At 46.2% G+C, this 22,178-nt stretch overlaps 1 protein-coding gene across 1 annotated transcript; it reads left to right on the top strand.

The window, feature by feature from the left end:
• The first annotated feature begins 702 nt into the window (after nt 1-702).
• Nucleotides 703-9,995, top strand: LOC130155140 (dual specificity protein phosphatase 13-like). Its single transcript, XM_056352106.1, has 3 exons — nt 703-908; nt 1,618-1,838; nt 9,575-9,995. Exons 1-3 carry the CDS (start codon nt 718-720, stop codon nt 9,787-9,789), a joined length of 627 nt encoding a protein of 208 aa, XP_056208081.1. The 5' UTR covers nt 703-717; the 3' UTR covers nt 9,790-9,995.
• The last annotated feature ends 12,183 nt before the right edge of the window (nt 9,996-22,178 follow it).

Raw genomic sequence — 22,178 nt, forward strand, 5'->3', positions numbered from 1 at the left:
ATCAGTTTGTTGAGTAAATTATAAGTCAGAATAAGTATATATAAGGAAGTTCTAGTTACATGGTTAAGGAAAAGCTCAGCATAGCACATCAGTGACTTGTTTCTGCACTCAGTGAGTAGCTACATTTACACAATACCTTTTCCGTAGCATTAACTTTTTCCGTTCGAAAGCAGAACTCTCGTGCTGGCGTATCAAGGGCTGGGCTGTTTTACTGCGGTAATATAATAGCGTCTAGAATTCCAGGCAGTAGCATGAGCTTTCCCACTGCCTACGAAAAAAAATCTTCCAAAATCATGAAGTTTTAATCGACTGTTTGACATACCTAGAAAGAAAGGTTGAGTAGTCAGGTCAAAATGAGCCTGCTGAGGCCCCGAGCCTTCCAGTTTGCAAAAGCTTTCACTTCCAATTTGCTCTAATAATACAGAACTTTATTTTAGGAGTGCAGGCTTTGAAACTGTTGTCTGAACCATGACATGGGACTGTGAGAGCCGCTGGACCATCACTGTTCAGATTCCAACGGCATTCCCAAGTCCAGTCACGGCCTCTGCTGAGATAAGCATATACGTAGGCAAGAGAGAGATGGCGTCTGCCCCAAAAAGCTTACTGCTGTAAATTGTGGGCAAGCTTCGTGAGGGGGTAAGGGAAGGTGAGAGGAAGAGAGGGCGACCTTGGAAATGTCTCTGGCTGGTGGTGAACATCTGCCCTCCACCTTTCAGGATGGCCTGGGACTCGCTGTGCAGCGGGGACTTACTGCGCCCCAGGATCAGAAGCGCCTCAAGCCGGATGCCTGGCAGCCAGAGCAGGGCCAGGACGCCGTCCCTGGAGGAGCTGCGGCGCATGCTCTGGACACGCACTCACCCCACGGGACATGTGGATGAAGTCTGGCCAAACCTTTACGTGGGAGACCTGTAAGAGAGAGGGAAAGGTTGAAGGTCTTAATGCAACTCTTAGCCCCCACCCTATTTCCCCCCAAATCTTCCACTAGTTATCTTTAAAAGTGAGCTAGGCACTAATACAGGGACCCCTCGCAGTAAGTCTAAGTGCTGAGCAAGGCTGAACTGTACATTGGATGCTGTAGCATAGAGAACAGGCATCCTAAGTATCCAAAAAAATACTCCCCCTCTCGATTTCTCCTCCCACATTAGTACAGGAGTCCCACGCTGCAAGAGCCTGGTGGGGCCATGGCATCGGTACTGCAGGCAGTCATGCCAGAGCTAGGTAAAACAGTATCAGCCTCATTCTCTCCTCACACTGCCAGATGGCATCAGTCCCCTGAACCGATGGATGCTCAGCAAAGGTGACTTGGTGAGAAAGCAAACCAGAAAACTCTTGGCTTGTGCAGAAATATCACCACCACCACCACCACCTTTTTATTTTTTATCAGTTGAGAAGAACTCAAACTGATGTTTGGGAGAAAAAAGCAGGGCATGTAAAAGTCAGTTTCTTAATGAGTCACTTCTGTCTTGAAGCATTTTGGTGGACACTTGGGACCCGATCAACCTGTCAGAAAACAGCCACTACAATTTCATGTGGTTTTAACAAACCCCACCACCAGCAGCATGTTGTACGCCACGTTGTAACGCAGCAGGGGAATATAACTCACTGTCCTTCTTCCAGGTATGTCGCTCGTGACAAAGCGCAGCTGCGCCACATGGGCATCTCCCATGTTGTGAATGCTGCTGCCGGGCGCTTTCACATCGACACTGGACCCAAGTTCTACAAAGACCTGCCTGTGGATTACTATGGAGTAGAAGCAGAGGACAACCCCAACTTTGATCTCAGCATTTACTTCTACCCCGTTGCTCGATACATAAGAGCAGCACTGAACTCCCCAAGAGGTAACCAGACCATCTGTGACTGCTGCATATCTTCTGCGTAGCAGCCAAGTAGGGCAAGTTATCAAATGGTTTTTGGCATAAAGCGGCTACCTGCAGATGTGGGTAAGGATGGAGGTACCCAAACCAAGTAGCATCACGCCTGCCTCCTGAACTCCCACAGGAACTGGGAGTTCCCCTGAAACAGGGAAGGATGTGCTGAACGGGCTTTTAAAGAGGTTTTCCCTACGCCTAGTGCTATTCATCAGCAAGAGACAAAATAGCAAGTCATCTTTATTACCTGTAGGGACACACTGACCTGGGAGGAGGCACATACACTTGATATTTTCTAATTAGCGAAGGGGTTTAAAATAAAAGCTGGGCTGGGGTAAAAAGACAAGGGCAAGCATCATACTTGAGTAAGAAGAATCAACTATAATGCTACAGTCTGGCCCAGTCCTACAAACACAAGATAAGGAAAAACTTGCTGGGAAGGAATTCTGTCTAAAACCTAAGCAACACCACCGGCCAGGAGATAATGTCAGGCTGTTGCTGGACGTAGTTAAACTTTGAAATAGGAAGATAACCCCCAAAATCCTTGGACTCACGAAATATGGGCCACGTACAATGCCACAGGCCTGGGGCTAGCGGGGGGATCATTACTATTAAGGACAAACCTTCAGAAAGGGAAGTCTCCACTGCGCCACACAACTGTACAGCTGCCCACTCAAAAGCAAGCGATTTATTAAGAGAACAGTTACACGCTCAGCAAACTGTTTTGCTTGCGTCACGGTGAACTCTATTATCAATGAGGGTCCTAAACCACTAACTACCTGGCTTCATCACATGCAGCTAGTAGATCTGACCCACACCATACAAGCCACAAAAAGGAGACACAGTCACTGAAAATAACAGACCTCTGTCCTAGACGCCTCAGTGCTTACTGCTGTTTGGAGGGCTTGACCCATCCCATTAGAAATTATTTGCCTTTGCGCAACTGAGGGCTGTGTTTGGATTTCAAAACCACTTTGGGGAATTTGGATCTGCATCCATTTCTATTACAGCACATGCTATTTGCAATTGAAGTTGTTACTGGTGGTGCTCCAGAGAAAGATAACATCCAAAAATCTTTTCATGCATTTTTAAATTTAAGTTCCAAATCAATTGACAAAAGACAAAAAACAATAGATGAATTGTGGTGGCCACAAAAGCAAACAAAAGCAGTGCTTTGCAAGATGCATGCCCAAATACTGAAAGTTATGAATGCAGAACAAGTTAGGACTCAAGGCATATTTATCCCTTCTCCCATGCTTTTAGATATTGCTTTACTGAACTCCATATGGAAGCAGGGTTCTGGGAATGGAGACAAGGTGAAATTCAATCATATACACTCCAGCTGCTGCTGACATTCATCATTTTAAGGAAAGTGCAACAGTTTAGAAAAATATATAAACAAGATGTTCTGGAAGCACAACTTCCTGAGGTACAGAAATTTAGCAGCTAAATACCCATGACCCATACAGGGATGAGACAGGGAGAGGACTGTTACTCACATCATTTAGAAGAAGGGAAAAACTGGCATTTATTATAACCAGTGATGCTGAACAAAAATTTATAGAAGGTGACAAGAAGCTTGTTCATATTAAATTCAGGATGTAACGAGGTACTTCTGTTTGATTGAGAAGTCATTTAAGGCTGCTGCTTAACTATTACAAGCAAATTCAACATCTTTTTTTTTTTAAATGGAATTGAATTATCTTTTTCACCTGGGAGGATAAGTCAAAGTTAAGATTGTATGAGGCACAAACACATTTTAAACTGTGAATCAAATACTCATTAGAATTAAGTGAGAACTGTTACTCCCATCATGCTTGAAGAAAAATTCTGATGCTTTACACCAGAAGTCCAGAAAAAAGCATGGACAGATTTATTTTGGATTTCTACCTTAGCCGAACAGAGTATGTCCTTGGTGATGTAAGGAATTTATTCTTAAGGCAACTTCTTCAGACCCTGATGCCAGAGCATGAACAAAAGGAAGCAGGGGAGTGTGCACTCACATGCTTCTAGTTGGGAGCTATTCCTGCCACAGCAGTCAGCAGCTGCATCACACCCTGCATGACTTCCTTCATCATCTTGGTTGTACAGATTAAGAAATACATGCTCTACTAGTGCAGCCATGCCATTTAAGCAATATCTTATGAACCCTGCTTTTCCTTCAGCACAGCCCTGCTGTTCCTTTGCCCACGTAACAGACCTGTTTGGGAAGGCTCAGCCAAGAGCATGCAGATGTACAACCTGCCCCTTACTCTGCAAAGAAGTGCACGGAACACTGTGTCAGGGAAGTACTGGCCTTCTCCGTCACGCTCATGCTCAACGGGCAACACTTTGAGTATCAATCTTGCCCCTTTGCATGGCCATCTGTACAATTTGCATTTTTCTGGGATGCAGCCAAACCTAAGTGTAAATCAGCAGGGTTTGGTAAAGTCCAGCAGAAGAGGGAGAGAAAGACAACTTGAGAGCACAGACGAAAGCATGCCACAAAATCTATTGCACTAACGCTGTGCAGAGAGAAAGGTTCCCAAGCAGAGAGCTTCTCCTTTCATTGACCTCCAAACAGGTTTAAAACAAGGAGGTTCAAGTCACCTGTCGACTTCCTCTCAAAGGCGTTCCCCTTTTCCCACTCACTGGAGCAAATTAGAAGCTAGGCTCCCTCTCCTGCTGCTGCCTTGGTGGCGGCAGTGATGAAAGCGGCTTAACTTAGGAGAGAAGGGTCCTCGCTCTAGACTCTGCTGCAGGTGCATCACATCCATCAGTTTTTGGCCTCCCACTCTCCGGCAGATGACAACCCTTACCTATTCCAGGAGGTGTGGGAAGAAGGGACGCGCCACCATTTACAGCTCTCTGTAGGCTTCTTGCTATTTTCAGCTGTGACAAAATAGACACTTGATTAATCAAGAAACGGACAACTGATTCTGCACCTGGCTACGTGATTGTGGCTAAAACTTAAGAGGAGATGAGAAAACCACAGTGGAGTGGCAAAGCCCCTGGGGCCCACTAGCCCAGCTGAGCTCTCCTCCTGGTGAGCGGCATAATTCTGCTGGATTCAATGGAGCAAGGGGAGCTGGGGCGTTCACTCTGGATGACGGATCTGGAGCCTGATCTTAAGCCAAATTGAATCCATCCTGCAAGAAATCAAGGGCTAGTTCAGGACATTTAGCTCAGTTAATGACGAGTAGCAAAAGGACAATAAGATATTATGTATTTTAATGACTGATTTGTTCAACAACATCAAATTTCCCAACTTGAATTTGGCTAACAAAGTTGAATGTACAAACTTTATCCCTAGTGCAAACCCTTTGATGTCAGTAGAGTTACAGCAGGCATGAGCTGGTTATAATATCCATAATCCGTTGTTAAAAACCAAGTGTTATTGTTCTGCACAAATCCCAGCCAGATGACAGTTATTGTCTGCCTCTGCAAAAAGTAGCTTGAGATGTGCGGTGCAACATTTCAAATAAGGATTGCAAGATTTAATAATGCCAGAAGCTAAGTGCCCCCACTTCTCCTCAGTTAATCCCATTATTCCCAAGGGATCTTGTTACACGCTCAGAGAGAAGGCTGCAACACGGCCCTCTAATGTGGGATCAGTCCAACTTCTCTTTGCACTGGATGTAAAAACAAATGGGGGCAGGGAAGGCAGCGTTGCAGTATGTTGGCTTGTGGCACGGATTCTGTGGCACAGAAGAGCTGGTGATAAGCTCCTTGCCCACCCCATGACAGGGTACGCACCACAACAGCCTCCGTGGCCGTGCTTTCCCAGGCTGTGGTCCAGCAGCCACCCAGGAATCCCAGCTCCGTGCTGGGACGGTGCAGAGGCTCCGTCCTCCAGTCAGAGGCTGATGCAGTGCGCTGTTATCAAACCCACGGCAGCCAGCCCACGCGGTGCGGGTGCTTCGCGTGCTAGGCGAGTGCAGTGTATCGTGGTGGGCTCAGTGTCACTTAACCCATTTACTGCTAAAAGACAGGGGTCTGCGCCTGCGAACAGACCCAAACAGCAACACAGCTTTTGTCTCCTGACTCAAGTTTAACGTTCAATTTGCCTGCTACAAATAATCACATAGTAAATTTAAATCTGCTTTCATTAGAGCAATTTTACGTTAATTAAGTCATTTCACATGACTGATTTATCTACAACAAACAGTCATTTCATTGTCAGCATACCAGCATTTATCATAACCATAACCTCTGTGCATGGTGAAACAAAGGCTAACAATGCAGAACAGATAATGCACGCATAAGAGAGATAATATACCTGCATCCTCATGGGAACAAGTGTATCGGAGCGCCATGCAGATTAGGTCCAAGGTCAATAGTTGGTACTTGTCCATTTTTTTGCTGAGACACCTTCTCAAGCTAGTTGCTGATCTAGGAGGACTCTTCTGAAGTGCAGAAAAGCAGGGTGGAAAATTCACTGTGCTCCTGCTCTTGGTCACAATTCTATATAAAATGATAGAGAGCCAGCCTGAGCAAGCGGGAGTGTGGAATTTGTTCTGCTTTCTGTGCCCCCAACAAAACCACGTCAGGCAGCAATATCTAACGGCAGCGTCCATACCTGTGCTCACCTCGGTCTGCAGTTCCGGACTGCAGGTGGGGCTGAGCATTTTCCAAGGTGATAGGCTCTACCTGGGTGGAAGAAAAACAGAACCAAGAACACTTTTACAAAAACTAGGTTCAGAGCAGCAAATCTCCTGCCCCCTATCCAACTTCTGGCCAACTTTGGATTGAATTTAAAAATATTTAGTGGTTCAAAATCAAATCTACCATCAATGGCATCTTTTTTTTTTTTTTTTAAATTATTTTATTTTTCCCCGTCCTGGTGCAGTTGAAACCATAAATATAATTTTTTTTTCTTTTAGTCGTACAGTGCTGGTAGCTTAGAAGTCTTCACGAAAAGAAAGAATTTTTTTTTAAAAAAGTGGTTAAGTTCCAAGAGAATTTTCCAGCATATGCTGTTCTTTGGCTGCTGTTACATAGGGTGTGCATTGGGTGAGTGAGTCTGGATGTCCCCAGTCCCTGCCACTGTTTCATTAGGCCTACTGCAAACTGCTGAAGCATGGGTTTTTCCAAAGACCTTTTGGACTTAGCCCTATTCACGGTATTTCTCAAAGAGAAATTGCGCTGCTGACTCCCTTACGTTCCCTCTGCAAGTCTCAGACCTGGGTTATTTGGGTCTGAAGTGCCTCCTCTGGGGAGGATAATACAGCATACGTGTCCCACAAGGCTGGCGTGAAGGCTATGGATAGTGCAGCACATGGGAAAAATAAAGTCTAGTGAAAATTAAATTAGCATTATCATTTAAGCAAGGGTGCGAAGCGTTTCTCCATATTCTGATAAAAAGTAGGACTTCACTTCCAAGAATCCCCATGGAGTTAATGGAATTGACAGATAGATGCAACTGAGCTTGAATAACGGCATCGGTAGCTCAGTAAATTCTGTATCTGAAGGGGAAAACACAGCAGAAATCAAGTGGTCCTCTAACGCTGCAAAACTGACATTGCGTTGGAAAAGCCTTTTCCTTCCCCCAAAGGTTTCGATGCCCGGTCCAAGTCTGCTGTCACCAGAGCTGTTTTCACCACTTCCCTGGAGACTATATTTGTCCCTTTATTTCTACTGAAGACAGGTCTATCTTTAGGGCTGAGCTCAGATTTCTCATGCCAGGATAACGCAAGGTGGCTGTGTCACATCGACTGTGGAATCCAACACTTCTCCCCACCAGTCGGCCAGAGCAGGTTCTTACAACACATGCTCGCACTACCCGAGCACGTGGCTATGCCATCATCGTTAGTCAGAAGTGGAACGGCTGCTGAATAAATATTCTGTCACAAACAAAATGGGATTTAAGAGTAAAAGCTGTGCACAAAGTACCCGGAATTAACACCCAGGGAGATGGGGGCAATCAGACCGAGGGGTTTGGCTGGATCTAGGCTCGTCATCCAGCAAGGGTATTTTTGTCTCCTTCCCTGGTAATAGAGAAATTAAGATGCTGCAAGCACAAACAAAACAAGGAGCTAGCCCTGAGAAGCTGTCCATTCTTTCTACCCCTCCTTACATTTTTACAGCATCTGAGATAGTTTATTCCATCTCCAAAGGGAAAAAAAGCAGCAACAAGGGATTGCTTTTACTAATTTTCCTCTTTTTCTGAATAGAAATTTGTACAGCTATACAATTAGTAAGCAACAGGCGACAAATGTGAAAGTCTAAAAAAATTAAATTAAAAAAAATATGAAGGAAATATTTTGTTTTAAACTTGTGAATACATTTCCAGTGAAGACGACATTTTTTTCAGCTGCCTTAATGGGAGACAGAGCTGCCCATCAGGCGATCAGAAGTTCAAATCTGATTCTGATCACTGGTCACTTTAATAACGCCCAATTGCTGAGCCATGGTTTCTAGAAAAGACTAGATCTGGGTGCAACAAAGGACAAGAGAGTTTGAAAATTTTCAGGCATGGCTATAGTCGTATAGAACAGCAGCAGATTTTTTCCAATTAAAAAATTCTCATCGAATCATACCATTTAACTACCTGTTGAAGCACTTCATGGTATTTGCAAGGTGCAGGTTTTCAGGTTCCCGATGAGCTCTTTGTTCACATCCAGAGGGAAAGAACTACAAACCTAATTTTTTTCCATCCAAAAGCAATCCTTTTGACAAGATTTCCTTTAATGTCACAGAAGACTGTTTAAGGGAAATGTTTTTCTCCTTCCAGCATGGGTCAGAGACACACCCTAGAAACCCAGGAAGCACTCATGATACAGATTTGTGTTTCTCAGGCTGCTTCCATTAGGGATCACAGCAGCAAAACCAAAAGCAGAGCAGAGGAGAGGAGGGAGCTATACTCCTGGATCCCTGGCAGGTCCTCCCAGAGGCTTACTTACAGTGTGGAAGGACTCATGATATAACTCTTTTTAATTTAAGAATCCTTTAATGAAGATGCACACCTCTCATTGAAACCTCTGGGGAACTAAAACCATTTCATAAATTGTTTTTTCTAGTGGTCACCTAGTACAGATGGGAAGACAAAGGCATTAGGGAAGGACACTGACTATAGATGTACAGGGTAGGCTACAGAAATAAAAAAGACCTAAGGAAGCTGGTGCAAATGGCAAATGCAAAGAGGAGCTGCTCTTAATGGTAACAGCGTGTTCTCATACACTTCCAACAAGGTCTGGGCAGCAGTTAGCACCCTCAGAATGCATTACTGCCCTAAGCAACGAGGAAAAAAGAGCTTGTGGAAAACCAGGAGTGTTCCTGTAATAGCAGCAAGCACTCCTGAGCATTGTACATTTGAAATCCCCGTTTTCCAGGCCCTCGGGTAGTAACCGACCTGTCAAGGCTGCTTCCCGGAGCGTGGCCTTCAAGTATGACGACTTGAAGCTTTGCCAGCAAGTACATCGTTCCCAAAGCCACACATGAGCAAGCAGGGACACCGGGGATGGCAGGCCGGGCGGGAGGGCTAAGTTAGGCTTACAGTTAAGCCTAAACAAGCAATCATGGACCTTGGAAAACAATTACGAATTTTCTGTTCCTCAGCCATTAAAAACCCCACGGTTCCCCAAACAGCACTACACCAGGTCTGCTCCACAGGGCTGAGCACACCTGCTTGCTGAGCTCCAGCATCGGCACCCTTCCATCTCTGCTCCAGCACGATCAACCCCACCATTTGGCCTCCTGGCATAATTGCTTGTCTCTCCTTTTTCCAGGCAAAGTACTAGTTCACTGTGCAATGGGAATCAGTCGATCTGCAACTCTTGTCCTCGCTTTCTTAATGATCTGTGAAGAAATGTCCCTCGCTGACGCGATTCAGACTGTGCGCTCACGCAGGGGCATCTGCCCCAACTCTGGCTTCCTCAAGCAGCTTCGGGAGCTGGACCTTCAGCTAGGAAGGGGGAAAGGCAGAGGAGCAGAGGCTTGCTAGTGCCAAGGGGGCATCTCTCCCGGCACCGGACCGAGGGATGCTGCCCTCACTGAAGGCAGTGCAAGGATGCCGTCAGGACTGCTTTCTAGCTGCACCGAGAAGTTCCTTGGGAAATGGCTGAGCATGAGCAAGCTGGTAGGAGTTCAGTGTGTGTTTTTTGGATAAGCCCGCTAATTGGAAAGAAAATGAAATAAAGAAGGATTCAAACTGCCAGTTTTGCCCACCTGGGCCTGTTTATTTAACTACCTGTTGGGCAGGGCACAGGGAGCACTTGGGTTTTCACGCAGAATTAAAAGGCAGCACAGTCAACTCGAAAAAAGACTTTTTACTTGCTTATAATTTCATTTATATGGCAAGAGGGAAAAAGGCTAAACTAGTAAAAAGCAAAAGAAACCATGAGGTTTTTAAGCAAATCTTTAACATTTCACATCCAGCTGGCTTAGGGTGAGACTCCAGGTTTTGCAAGCTGACATGTTCCTTTGGTCTGACATGGTGACACCAGTCAGGATCCAGCTCAGACCTTGGGCTCCCGCTGGTACGAGCTGTGGAGGCTCTCGCTGGGACCTTCACACGTCCTTTTAGTTTTGAATCCATGGCAAATACTCAGAACTTCAAAAGACCATGAAACCCTCAGGAGCCAATACTGGAGGTCACAGCTGGGTGCCGCACCCTGGGGCGCAGCCACGGGCAGCCTCACGGCTGGCCAGAGGGAAGGCAGCCATCCCCTTGCACGCATAAAGCGAGGGGCACACTCGGGGCACCCTGCCCACTGGTGCACTGCAGGGCGGCAGCAGCGCCAGGCAGAAACGTCCTCCTCTTGGCTTGCAACCCGATGCTCCAAATCGCATTCCCCACATTTCCCTGTTTTAACGGAAAGCCAGAACCTGGTGTCATCGTGTCAGAGCAAAAATGAGCAATGCCTCCAACAAATCCAAAGCAGCAGCTCTGCATTTCGATTACTCTTTTACGCCCAATTGGCCACATTTAATCTTGTGAAGAACTCGAAGCAGATATTTGCTTCGGTGCAATTACAGCCACATACAGAACATTGGCAAATGCAAACAATATAGAATTTCCACTTGACGGCAGATTAATTTGGTGTGATGTTCTCCCTTGAGAGGTCTTAAAGGCTTGCAGTTCTGAAAGTACCCTGCAGTTTGTATTTATAGCACTATGGATGTTGAATAGAAAGAGAGAAGCATACACCCATTCTGAACTGAATTTTCTTTTGCCTCCATACATTAAAAAAAATTAACTGAGCATAGCACACTTCCACTGCATTTCTCATAACGCAATATGGAAACGTGATTTCCCTGCAGAGCCTACAGAAAAATTCAGGTGGTGCTTCCACTTTTATAAACATAGTAAGTTAAGCACAAGCGATGCTGCAGACTAATTTCCTCCCAGGGAACAGAGGGATGGGTCTTCCCTCCAGAAATGGTCCCATCCTTTGAGACTGGAGTAAACGGCCAGAAGGGAGGTCATGGCTAATGATGGAAAAATCACCAAAGTTATAGCTTTCGCAGGCCTCTTACTGGCTGCCGCCGCAAGGAGATTAGATTTCAGTGAGCGCGGTGGCTGAACCACTCCTGGCACTCGGGTCTCCTCCACCTTGGTCTGTCTGGGGATCGTTTTTTATTGCAGACCACGCCGAAACTGTTTTGTGAGTGGTCTTTTCAGTTGCCTTACGAACCACTCCCAGTCTCTGTACCTCAGCCCATGCCAAGCCAAATGGCACTGTGTTAAAGCACAAGGGGCGTATGAAGCAATGGTCCAAAATCCCCACGCACGGAGCCCATCAGGACAGGTCATAATTCCCAGCAATCTGCGCGTCTGGAAACATCTGTGGTTGCAGGGTAGAGTTTAAAGCTAACAACTTCTCAGAGTGACTGAGCCTAAATTTACCCCAGCTGAGGCCTGCTGGCCACTGCAGGGCTGCTTCAGCCGGCCAGGGAGAGCCACAGGTTCCCTGCCAGGCATGACTTGCAGCTGGGAGCAGTAAATCTGGCTGGAGCTGCCACCCGCCGGGAGTCAGGGCACTGGCAGAGCAGGGCTGCTGCTGGACGGCACCCTTACAGGTGTGTAGTGGAAGCTGGAAAAAAATCCAGCCAAACAAAGAAGAACAACAGATCAAAAACACTGACCCAAAGATAATAAAGTAGCTACCCAACCCCAGAGGGAAAAAAAAAAAAAAAAATCCCTTTCTAGAGCAGCCTGAGCTGGTTCCAGCGCTTTGCATCGCTGTGAGGTTCAGCCAGGGGGAGGCAGGTCCCCCCATCTCCTCGCCATTTCTCCACCCTACCCTGAGCCCACCATGACCTTCCCTCTACGCAAGGGCTGCAGCATCGCGGAGGTGGCCAGGCAGAGGCGCAGGCTCCATAGCTGATGAGAGTCCTAATCTCCGACCCACACGCGATGCACTGAGGTGGCTTATGGCCCCTGGGCTTAAAACTACAGTTGGAATTGAAGGCAAAGAAAATGAAACAATATTGGGGGTGGTTCCAGATACACCTCGTGCTACATTTTCAAGATCCAGAGTCGCTGGCTGCGCAAGCCACCAGCTTGGCCCCAGAAGAAATAGCTTCTCACCACAGCCACCCTCGCTATCACAAAGGCATTTGGTCCCAGCGCGCAGCTGGCGATTTGGCTGCTGCCAGACTGGGGCTCCGCAGCCCCATGCACTGCCCTGCAGGTCAGCGCCTCCGCAGCCCCAGTCGCACTCCTGTCTGCCCAGCGCCCCCGCCACGTCTCACCTGCCAAAAGCCGCATCAGTTGAACTGCAGGCACGGCGGGAGCGATTGGAATGGCAGATTCAGACATATTAATGGACAGAGCAGCGTTACTGCTACCATCTTTTCTGTGCCTACTTCTTTACCCTGAGCAGAGCAAACACTGAGGTTTATTTATCCATCCCACGCGCTTATGAAGGAGCACCCGCCAGCATGGTGGAGCTGGTGTACTGCCCACCCAGTACGCTCGCGAGGGAGGGTGGGTGCCTTAGCCCCTTCTCGCAGACAGGTGCCGGCAGCCTGCCTGAGCTGCAGCAGGATGCTTGGGGAACAGCACGACAGGACTGCTCTCCAGCCTCCAGAACTGGCATGAAAGCATGAGAATAGTTTTCTCACATAAGATATCTTGCCTTCACCAGCTTTTCCTCCCAGACTTTCAGCAATGATAAATACAGAGAATATTGCTGCAGGCATGTCTGTGCTGTGTTATTTATCCTTTGGATTTGCACTTAGGGTTTTATTTGTAGAAGGAAAGTGCGACCATAAATCTGCTCTGCAAGGAGCCAAGGGAAAAGAGGACAGAAATTTTCAGCAAGTTGCATAGGAAGAGATGATGTCAAGGACAGGTTTCCCATGGAAAGAAATGATAGCCAAGATAGTACCCAGGTACACACCACCTGTAGCGGCAACAGCTAGAGCGTCAGCCTTTTTCTTGCAGGTGCATTAATTCCTCCTTGCACAGGTAGCTTTGGGGTTGCCACAGCAATGATGGCCCTCCTTCAGGATCTTCTTAATTCATAGCTTTTGCCATTTTTCTCTTACAGAAATTAAAAATAATAATACTAAAAAACACCACAAAGCTGAAAAACCAAGCGTGACCAACTCCAACTTGTCAGGGTGGAGCACCAAGCCACCAGACACGCCTAGGTTGACCACCCTCCAAGAGCACACCTTGCTCTTGTGTCGTGGCCTTCAGCGTACACATGGCCGCTCTTTGGGTACAGTGCCTTAAGTAAGCATGGCACCTGAAGGCCAGGATGGAGGCAAGCAGCCTCACAGGCAGATCCCCTGGTTCTGCACTACATGGGCCTGCTCCACTTTAGCCAGTGGCCCCCACTTCTGCTTTAACTTCGCACTGCCCACCAAGACCCGCTGACTTTCTCCTGCATCTCCCTGATGTCTAGATCAGATCTGCCCAGCTTCTGCCAGCCCCTCCAGAACTGCAAAGCCCCGTCAAAAGTCCACTTGCCAGACATTATCCTCCTCTCATTATTTTTTGACCCCAGGACAAGGCTGAGCTATGTGTTACTGTGGAGGAGAAGGGCTTCAAAACAGCTTGTGCTTTGCAAATTTACTCCGTAGTCAAAGGTTCAGAGTCTATGCAGCTCCTGGAGCCAAGTCAAACAGGAATCTAGGGCCTGTGAGGCTTTCAACAGTTAAGGTTTCTTTAGGCTAGTTATTTTGCTTAGAAACTAGACCCCTGATCTGTTGCAGGAGGCTGCAGTTTAATAAAGTCACACAATTTGCTCTTTGCAAGGTACTATTTGCAGTACAAGTATCATTGAGTTACCCCGCTCCCCCTCACCGCTGGCTCCTGCAACCTCCGCTGTGTACATACAGAAAGCACTCCCAAAAATACCCAGCGATGTTAGCTGAGGATCTGGCTCTGTCTCTCCTCCTCCTCCTGCCTCTGCCTCCACAACATCCTTCCATCATCTTCATGCTCAACAACCCTGGCTGTTCAAGCAACCTTATGCCTGTACCACCCTCTAAAAATTCATCCTTCTCCTTCCTGCTGTGCCGATAGCCATTCTCCACCCTGTCAAGGAGCAACTTCCCCGACGTTGCCGTGCTGTGTCCCATCTAGTGTTTTCTCACTTGGTCACTAAATTACAGTGAAGCCCACATCATCTTCATTGAGTCCTTGAGTACACCGACACGACTCTGCCCACTTTTGAGACAGTCAGAAGGTGCCAAGTCAGGGCAAAAATAGTACCAGAAAAAGAAGAACATTTTTTACTTTACTTCATAAAGGGGCATTTGAAAACTGCAACACAAGACGCAGTACTCTCCAGAGACTAACTTTTGAAACCACCCTCAGAGAAGTTACCCTGAAGACAAAGCATCTCCTAATGGAAATACTATTGCAAATAAGAATATTTTTGCAGTAGTACAGATAGAAAACCTGCAAGCAAAAATTCAGCCAACTGACAAAAACATCCAGGTAAAATTCAAAAGCAGGTCTGGGATTCAGCTTAAACTTCTGATTCCCATGATGTGGAGAGAGCCTCCCATCACGCAAAATGCTACTTGTCAAAGGGTATGGTCTTCCAGTTGCTCCAACCTGATCCTGCTAGTTGCCAATCACCCATGACCACAAAGATCTTTCAGCGCACTCAGCACAGACCAAGACCCATAGCAGCATAAAGGACCTTTGATCCTTCAGTCCATCCACATATCACCAATGGACTTGAACGCTTCCCTTCTCTAGGTGGTCAGCAGCAGACCCTAAACATGAAAGCTCAACGACTCTGCTGCTGGAGTAGACAACATCTACCCTTGTGGTTACTCCCAGTGCAAAACTCTTCTGAAAGCCAGCTGCTGCTCTACAAATCCCTTTCTATGAAAAGAAAGCATCTAATTCAACTAATTCCTCCTAATTCAATAATAATTCATCAATTAATCTAATATTAAATATCAACAACTTAAACAGTCTCAAAAATTTACAACCAGAATGAATCATCAAAGCCCTTGAGAATGCTTTTGGAGGACCAACAGCTCTTAGAGGAATACTCCCCAAACCCGAGAAGCACAGAACTGTAATAAAGGAGACACTGGCAATTTTTGCACCAAAACCAATTAGGCTGCTTGCAATAAATAAATAAATACGTACATACATCCATCCATCAGTTCTTTACAAAAACCCCACCCATCATTGGAAAGCCATCAGCCGGCAAAGAGCGAGCAAGGAATTATTTGCTCAGCTCTGGTGACAATTGGCTGTTACCAGAGTTATTCTGACACATTGTTTTGGAGAACATCTGTTTCCACTCTGACTCCTTTAACTTTCAGATGTGAAAAACAAAAGCTCATTTTCATGCCATGTCTCCCATCTTCAGTTGGCAACAGTTGCGTGATTATGAAGTTATTGTTATGCTGGATGATCTGTTTGTCAGTTTATATTTTCCTATCATATCTATTTTTAGCTGCTCATTAGTATTACTTGGAGCCTCTCCTATAAATCTTAAACATTTATAGCACATCTCGACAATTCATCAAATGGAGCCAACCTCCAAGGAAAGGAAACCCAAACCACTTCCCCCTGCTCAGCTGAATGAGATTCAGATTCTTGTCTTTTAAACTTCAAACTCAACATTTTCCCATCTGCTCTTTATACACAACAGCCCTTGCGCTCCGCACCAATATTTTATTCTCCATTCATAACTTTTTACTTCCCTCCAGAGGTTTCCTGATGCTTTTAGTCTGCTGGACTCATAGAAGACTTGGATTTTGGAGGGTTCCCCCCGCCCCCCTCCATTCAAGGGGAAACATAATCATTCAGCAATGAATGGCCACTTTTCATTACTCATTCACAAGAGAGACACAGCAGGATCCCAGGGCTGGACTCAAAGACACTTTTCTTTGCCATTCTCACAAGAGGAAAACAGCATTTTATCAGAGGCTATTCAAACTAAGGGTATTTGGAAAATTAAAATTACTTTTTACTCCCTGTTCTATTCATTGATTCGCATTTCTAACCCTCTGCGCGTGCACATAGAACGACCAACCAGCCACACAATTCCTGTAGCTATGATCACACCTGGAGATACCGCCACGTGTGATTGAACCAGGTCGCTCAGGCACGGGACATTTCTAAAGGGTTCAGTCTCTACCACGGCCAACGACAAGATGATGTCAAGACATAACAGGCAGAAGATGTTGCCTGGACAAGGGTGTTGCAGAAGAAAAATCTCCACTAGGGAAGAAACGCTGCCCACCCCCCCCACCCCCCCCCCGCCAGGCAGTGGTTGGCTGCTGGGAGAGGCTGTGCAGCAGGTCCTGGCTGGTGGGACCAAGCACCGCCAGCCAGCCCGGGGAGATGGCCCTTCTCCGCTGCCTCCTCCTCCTCCTCCTCAGCTGCCCAGGGGAAAGCCCAGCCTTGCACGCTCTGCGCATCTGAAAACTAAGCAACACATTTCTCAGACGCGACTGTTAATTGCCTGCATGTAATTAGCTGATACCCGACTGGAACACACAACTGATTAAAAATCAGACTGACCGTCTTTTTCCATTTCCTACATATTTGAATTAATCAAAGGTGACATCATACAACAAGAAATGAAAACTGTACCAAGGAAAACAGTCCTGGCATGCATATTAGTCTTACAGGGTGGCTTTAATTTAAACAGCCCATCTGATCAAGCAGAATAGCTGTATGATGCTCTGTAGGGAGGTAGGGAGTGCTTGGGAGAAGGCAATAACAGAGAGGAATATTTACATTTTTACAACCAAAGTCACTTTCCATCAATTCATGCAATACTTCAATTCATCTGATGCCTTTTCCTACTGTACACTTTCACGGAAGAAAAAAAAAACCCACCAAACCCAACACTAGACTCACTTGTGCCTCCATGTGGTTACATCCTGATTTTATGATCACTGTAACCTCCAGCAAGTCCTACAGTTTCTAACCCATTCTGCTTGGCATCAGACATATGTCAGCTTACCTGGGTTTCTGCTGTCCCGGATCCTTCTAGTCAGATGTCAAATATCAGTGCCCCAGCAGTCCGGCTGACCAGTCATCCTAAAGCATTCCAACAGACAAATACTAACACATCTTTTTCAAGCTAGTCATGCTACCAACAGCCATCCCAAAGCTCAGAATTGCCTGCCTGCCAATAAAGGTGCTGGCTTGCTAAAAAATAAAAAAAACAAGTTTAGGGCAACTAGGAAAAAAAATAATCCTGGGAAGCTACAAAATCTTTATATTCTAGTAGTTAGCCCATGCAATGTACTCCAAGAGCGCTGCTGTGACTGTACTGGCAGAATATCCATGGAGTATCAGCTCACAATGTGGAACAGACATTTTGGGGAAAAAAAAGCAAATTGTGCGGGCACAATGACTCAGAGATGAGAGATGACAGCAGCAAACCCAAGTGAGTCCAAGAAAGCGCCATGATATCAGGATCCCCTCCCCACCCCAACCACTTTTCCCATGAAAAGAAGTATGCCAAATCCCTTCCAATTCTTTCATATTAAAACATAAAATTAAAGTGAAGATTGACACAGACTACAAGGTTCAAATCTTATCCAGATTTCCCTTCGCACTAGACACTTAAGAGATCTGGGATCTTAAAGTTTATTATGGTAATCGCAACCTTGGATCCAGAATCACAGTTAGTCTCAGACACGCATACAAATGACCCCTGTATCTACCTTAGCAAGAACTGTATTTCTGCCAGCTCCAGATGTTCAGAACTCCCGTATCACACAGCCCCTTCCCCATTGTGAGAGTATCTTTACAAAGCATGGGATTTTATTATTATTATTTGTCTTAGGGTTCATTGTTTTCATGATTTTCTTGACAAGGGCAATAAACTTACATTCCTTCTCCTCTCCCCTGCCAGGAAAAGCTGAGATTCTCTGGTAGATTTAGGAGTGTGTACCATGTTATGAGACACGGAAAAAGCTAGGAGAGCTAGAGTGCTGCCACCTGGTACGCCACAGCCATGTCCTAGGGCTAAAGCAGCTGGGAACACATGCTGTTCCATTTGCTCGGCTATGCCTTAAAACGAGCAGTGCCAGGGAAGGATGTATACAGAGAGATATATTACGGCATCATCGACATCCATGACATTGGGACATTTAACAAATCACTTCGCAGCAGCTCCAAGCCCTGCTCTGTCAGCTTTGGGAAGGAACGGCCCTTTGTGAACTGTCAGCCACACTAAGATCCCTACTTAAACCAGGACGATTCCCATCAGAAAGTGGAAATTTGACCAGGCCCTGTGTTATCGCATACAAACTGATGGGAACAAATCTGTGTCTCAGTTTGAAGGGGATTGTTTCCTAGCAGAGCCATAACCAATCAATTTATTTATTTCATATTTTTTTAAACACTTGGAAAGACCATATAATAATACGATTTATACAAGGTTTCAGTCTTTCGAAGGAAGATTTAGCTACACTAGCCCACAAGAGGCACGAATTGCCTGATGCTGAAGCTATCCTTTGAGCAGTCTTGTATACACACGCTCAGATGAGAGTCTGGCTGTAAAAGCAGAGAGAAAGTTGCACGTCACTGAAAAGCAAAGGTTAAAAGATGAACCACAATGGAACCCACCTACAAATATGAGAACATCATTGCTTGGTTTAATAACTAATGTTGCAAATACTCCACAGCACCAGGAAACAGAACGCACTTGCAACCCGCGCTTTGCCCTAGCGGGACACAAGAGCCAGGTCCCACAGCGCAGGCGGCAGCACGAGCTGGCAGCGGCTGGAGCCACCAGCAGCCTGGTGTGTCCCAAATCACCATCCCTCTGCGCTGGCCTTCACACCTTCCTCAGATGCTACTGCTCACCCCCACGGAGGCAGAGGGATGCTTTGGCCCCAAGCACAACTGCTGCATGACTGCGGGGGGGCTAAAAAGGGCGAGGAGGGGGCAGGACATAGCGGGACCACGGGGGGACCAGCACCCCGAGTCACTCCTGCAAGCCGCAGCTCATCTGGTTCACAGGCTCAACTCCCCCACAGCACGTGGTGATGCTTCACCCATGTCATTTTTTACAAACACTAAATATGGGCTGGAGGTTTTCACTGTCCTGTCATGGCTGCCCGGAGGATTTAGAGTTCAGGCTGAAGACTTTCAGTAATTTCTGCCACTGCAGCATAGCAGGGCTCTGGAGACACCGATGGTATTTATAGCAGCCTGAAAATTGTACCTCTTCTCACCAACAGAACCAGTTCCCCGAGCTGAATGCTACAGCTAATTGAGAGAAGACTGTCATATACCATCAGCTAAATTTACTGCTGATGCTCAAGATCAGGTTGTGCTGACTGCATTGTGACAGCAGCGTCTAAAGGGAGGTCATCGTCACTTCTACATTCTCCCTCTAGGAGCAAGAGTCTCTCCCGCATCTGCACTGCTAGGTTTCTATTTATAGGCTTGAACCCTGTGATGTAATCTTCCTTTTTGTTTCCAAGGAAACAATATTTGATGTATTCTACTTTCAAGTTTTCCTTTCTTTAGGTTGTCCTGTGTCGTGTCCACGCCCCCCCCCCCCCCCCCCTTTTAAAGAGATAAGTAAGTACAGGTTTTACCTATTGACTTATCTCTGGTGCGCAGCATAGTTCTCTCTCTCACCAGGCTTATTCATATCGCTAAAAAATTCAAGACATTTCAGAAACCTGCTTAACAGTTATTTTATGCACTGTTTATACATATTACTTCTCTGATAGTAAATGAGCTATAATCACAATAGGCAGCAGCTCCTATTGATAGCTCCATTTTCTCAAAGCCCTCAGTTCTGCATCCCAGCCCCAAGTCCTCTTTTCCTGGAAACATTTTTAAAAACCCTCTCACTGACCACCCATCTAGCTTTCCCATGGTTTTAGCCCTCAAGCTGGGGCTCCTGGTGGCCAGTCCTGTCCCCCAGCCCTCCCGTCCTAGTGGCAGGGCGTCTCCTGACACCCCTCCACTCCTCTGGCACAGGGCCACGTTCTCGGGTCTGTTGTGGCTCTGAGTTCATTTTCACTCACGCGAAACCCCTCTGTGTTGATGTTGTTTTAAAACAATTCATTGTTACTTCACTGTCTGCAGGTTAGGAAAATGCAGGGGACCAATTCCATAATCCATAATTTATACTGAAATTAGTATCTGTAGCAGCTGGGAGAAAGCGTGCTGAATGGATTCTTGGAGAAATGCGGGTGCTTTGGAGTCTTAATGGAAAAGCAACGGGTCAAGCTAAAAGCTTTCCTTAAAATTCTCAGTGTGAGTGTGTTGATGTGGATGGATTGAAACGTGTGGGAGAGACCGGCTGGTTTCACAGAAAGAGACTATCTTAGCACTGCATAAAAATTGAAAGCAGCAACTCTCATAAATGTAGCTGATTAATTCTAACTGGGAAAGGCGTGCTCGTTTTTATTACTTGCACCTTGCTCCTCCATGATATAAAACAATAAATGAGCTGGACCGATGAGCTGCTCTTTGTACAACGAAGTTACAGCCAGAGGTTTTTTAGGACTGTCCCATTTTGGAACATAAAAGGGCAGGCAAAATCCCAGCCTAAGTGAGATGATGCGGGCCAAGAACACTCAGTAAGAGTTTGCGTGGTGAAGAGGAGAAAAGGTGTTAAGAGTCCATGCTGGATATCAAGTCAGCAAGTAATACAAATTTTACGCTATCAAAGAACCTTCCAAGTGAACATGGAAATTAGCTGCAGTCAGCATCTTCCATTTTGGGTCATATGGGTTGTAGACAAACACTCACCAATTCCTGTGCCGGCTCCAAAGAAGGCCAGGCTCCTTACGGTATCTGATCTTGATTCAGAGACCCCAAGTCATTCCACAAGATCTCTACCTTGGCAACCGCAAGGGACGCGGGATGGGAAGACTTACATGATCTAGACCTCTGCCAACATCTCTGGATCGTTTTCAAAAATCCATCACAGTTTTTCCTCAAACCCCTAAAACCAAGGGTTTTCCCACACTCTGCATTCCTACTGGAAGCTGCTCCAGGAGGCCACTTCTCTCCCTCTCCCACCTCAAAAGCATTCATAGTCACTTTTGTCCCAGATGATCACAGCTGTTACCGAGCTTTCATATATTCTAGTCCAGCTGTGGCTCCGTGACTTGACAATACTGCCTCCTTCCCAGCGGTTATGCAGTCGCTTGAAGAACCTCAGTAGAAATCACGTTTGACAGGAAAGGGAACAGTAGCGAGCTTCAAGAGTTTGTCGCAAGGTTTTGTTAGTTTATTTCTGAAGTAAAACATTTCTGGTAGCTCAAATGTAGAGCACATTTCACGGTCTGGCAACGCGTTGCTTCAGAGATTGCGGTTCCATAAAGAGAGAGCTCTATCAAGTTTGTTTGCCTCTCGGAGACACTCCTTGGCACCGGACAGGTCCAATTGGGTCTCGGTAAATCAAACGCTTATTTGATGTCAGTGAAACTAAGATGCAAGTGCTGTTTTGCTCAAGGTTGTCAGAAAGCTTTTCAGTAATCACTTTCAGTCAGGATAGATGTTCAATTGTTCTTTCCTGCTGCAAGGGGGAAAAAACCAGCAGATTGCTCTTCCTCAATAATTCCCTCATATTTCATTTTTAATCTCTTAAGCAAATTACAAGTGAAGACCTTTGATGTATGCGCCAGCCAAACTCATTCGTTTCTCAGTACTTGCTGGACTAGAGAGGATCTCCCGTTCTTATGCATGTGGATGATAACAACAACTTCAAAGCCCCCAGGCATGTGTTAGCTTTCCCTGACTTCCTTCCTAAGCATGCCTTGCGTGGGCCAACACCAGTTAAGACCCATAAACAGCTGCACTTGAATGCCATCTATTAAGGCAGTCTTGCTATCTCTCGCAGTGCAACAACTCTATTTCTGCTTCACAGAACTAGTCCGTCTGGCTTTTGTATTTTTCCTGAAATGGAGTACCTC

The sequence above is a fragment of the Falco biarmicus genome, chromosome 9 (genome assembly GCF_023638135.1).
Source record: "Falco biarmicus isolate bFalBia1 chromosome 9, bFalBia1.pri, whole genome shotgun sequence".
Classification (NCBI taxonomy): Eukaryota; Metazoa; Chordata; class Aves; order Falconiformes; family Falconidae; genus Falco; species Falco biarmicus.

What these genes read in the sequence shown, in the direction of transcription:
- LOC130155140 (XM_056352106.1), top strand. Translation starts at nt 718, where the DNA reads ATGGCCTGGGACTCGCTGTGCAGCGGGGACTTACTGCGCCCCAGGATC. An exon ending in AACCTTTACGTGGGAGACCT is followed by an intron (nt 909 to 1,617) that starts GTAAGAGAGAGG and finishes TCCTTCTTCCAG; the next exon opens with GTATGTCGCTCGTGACAAAG. An exon ending in AGCACTGAACTCCCCAAGAG is followed by an intron (nt 1,839 to 9,574) that starts GTAACCAGACCA and finishes TCCTTTTTCCAG; the next exon opens with GCAAAGTACTAGTTCACTGT.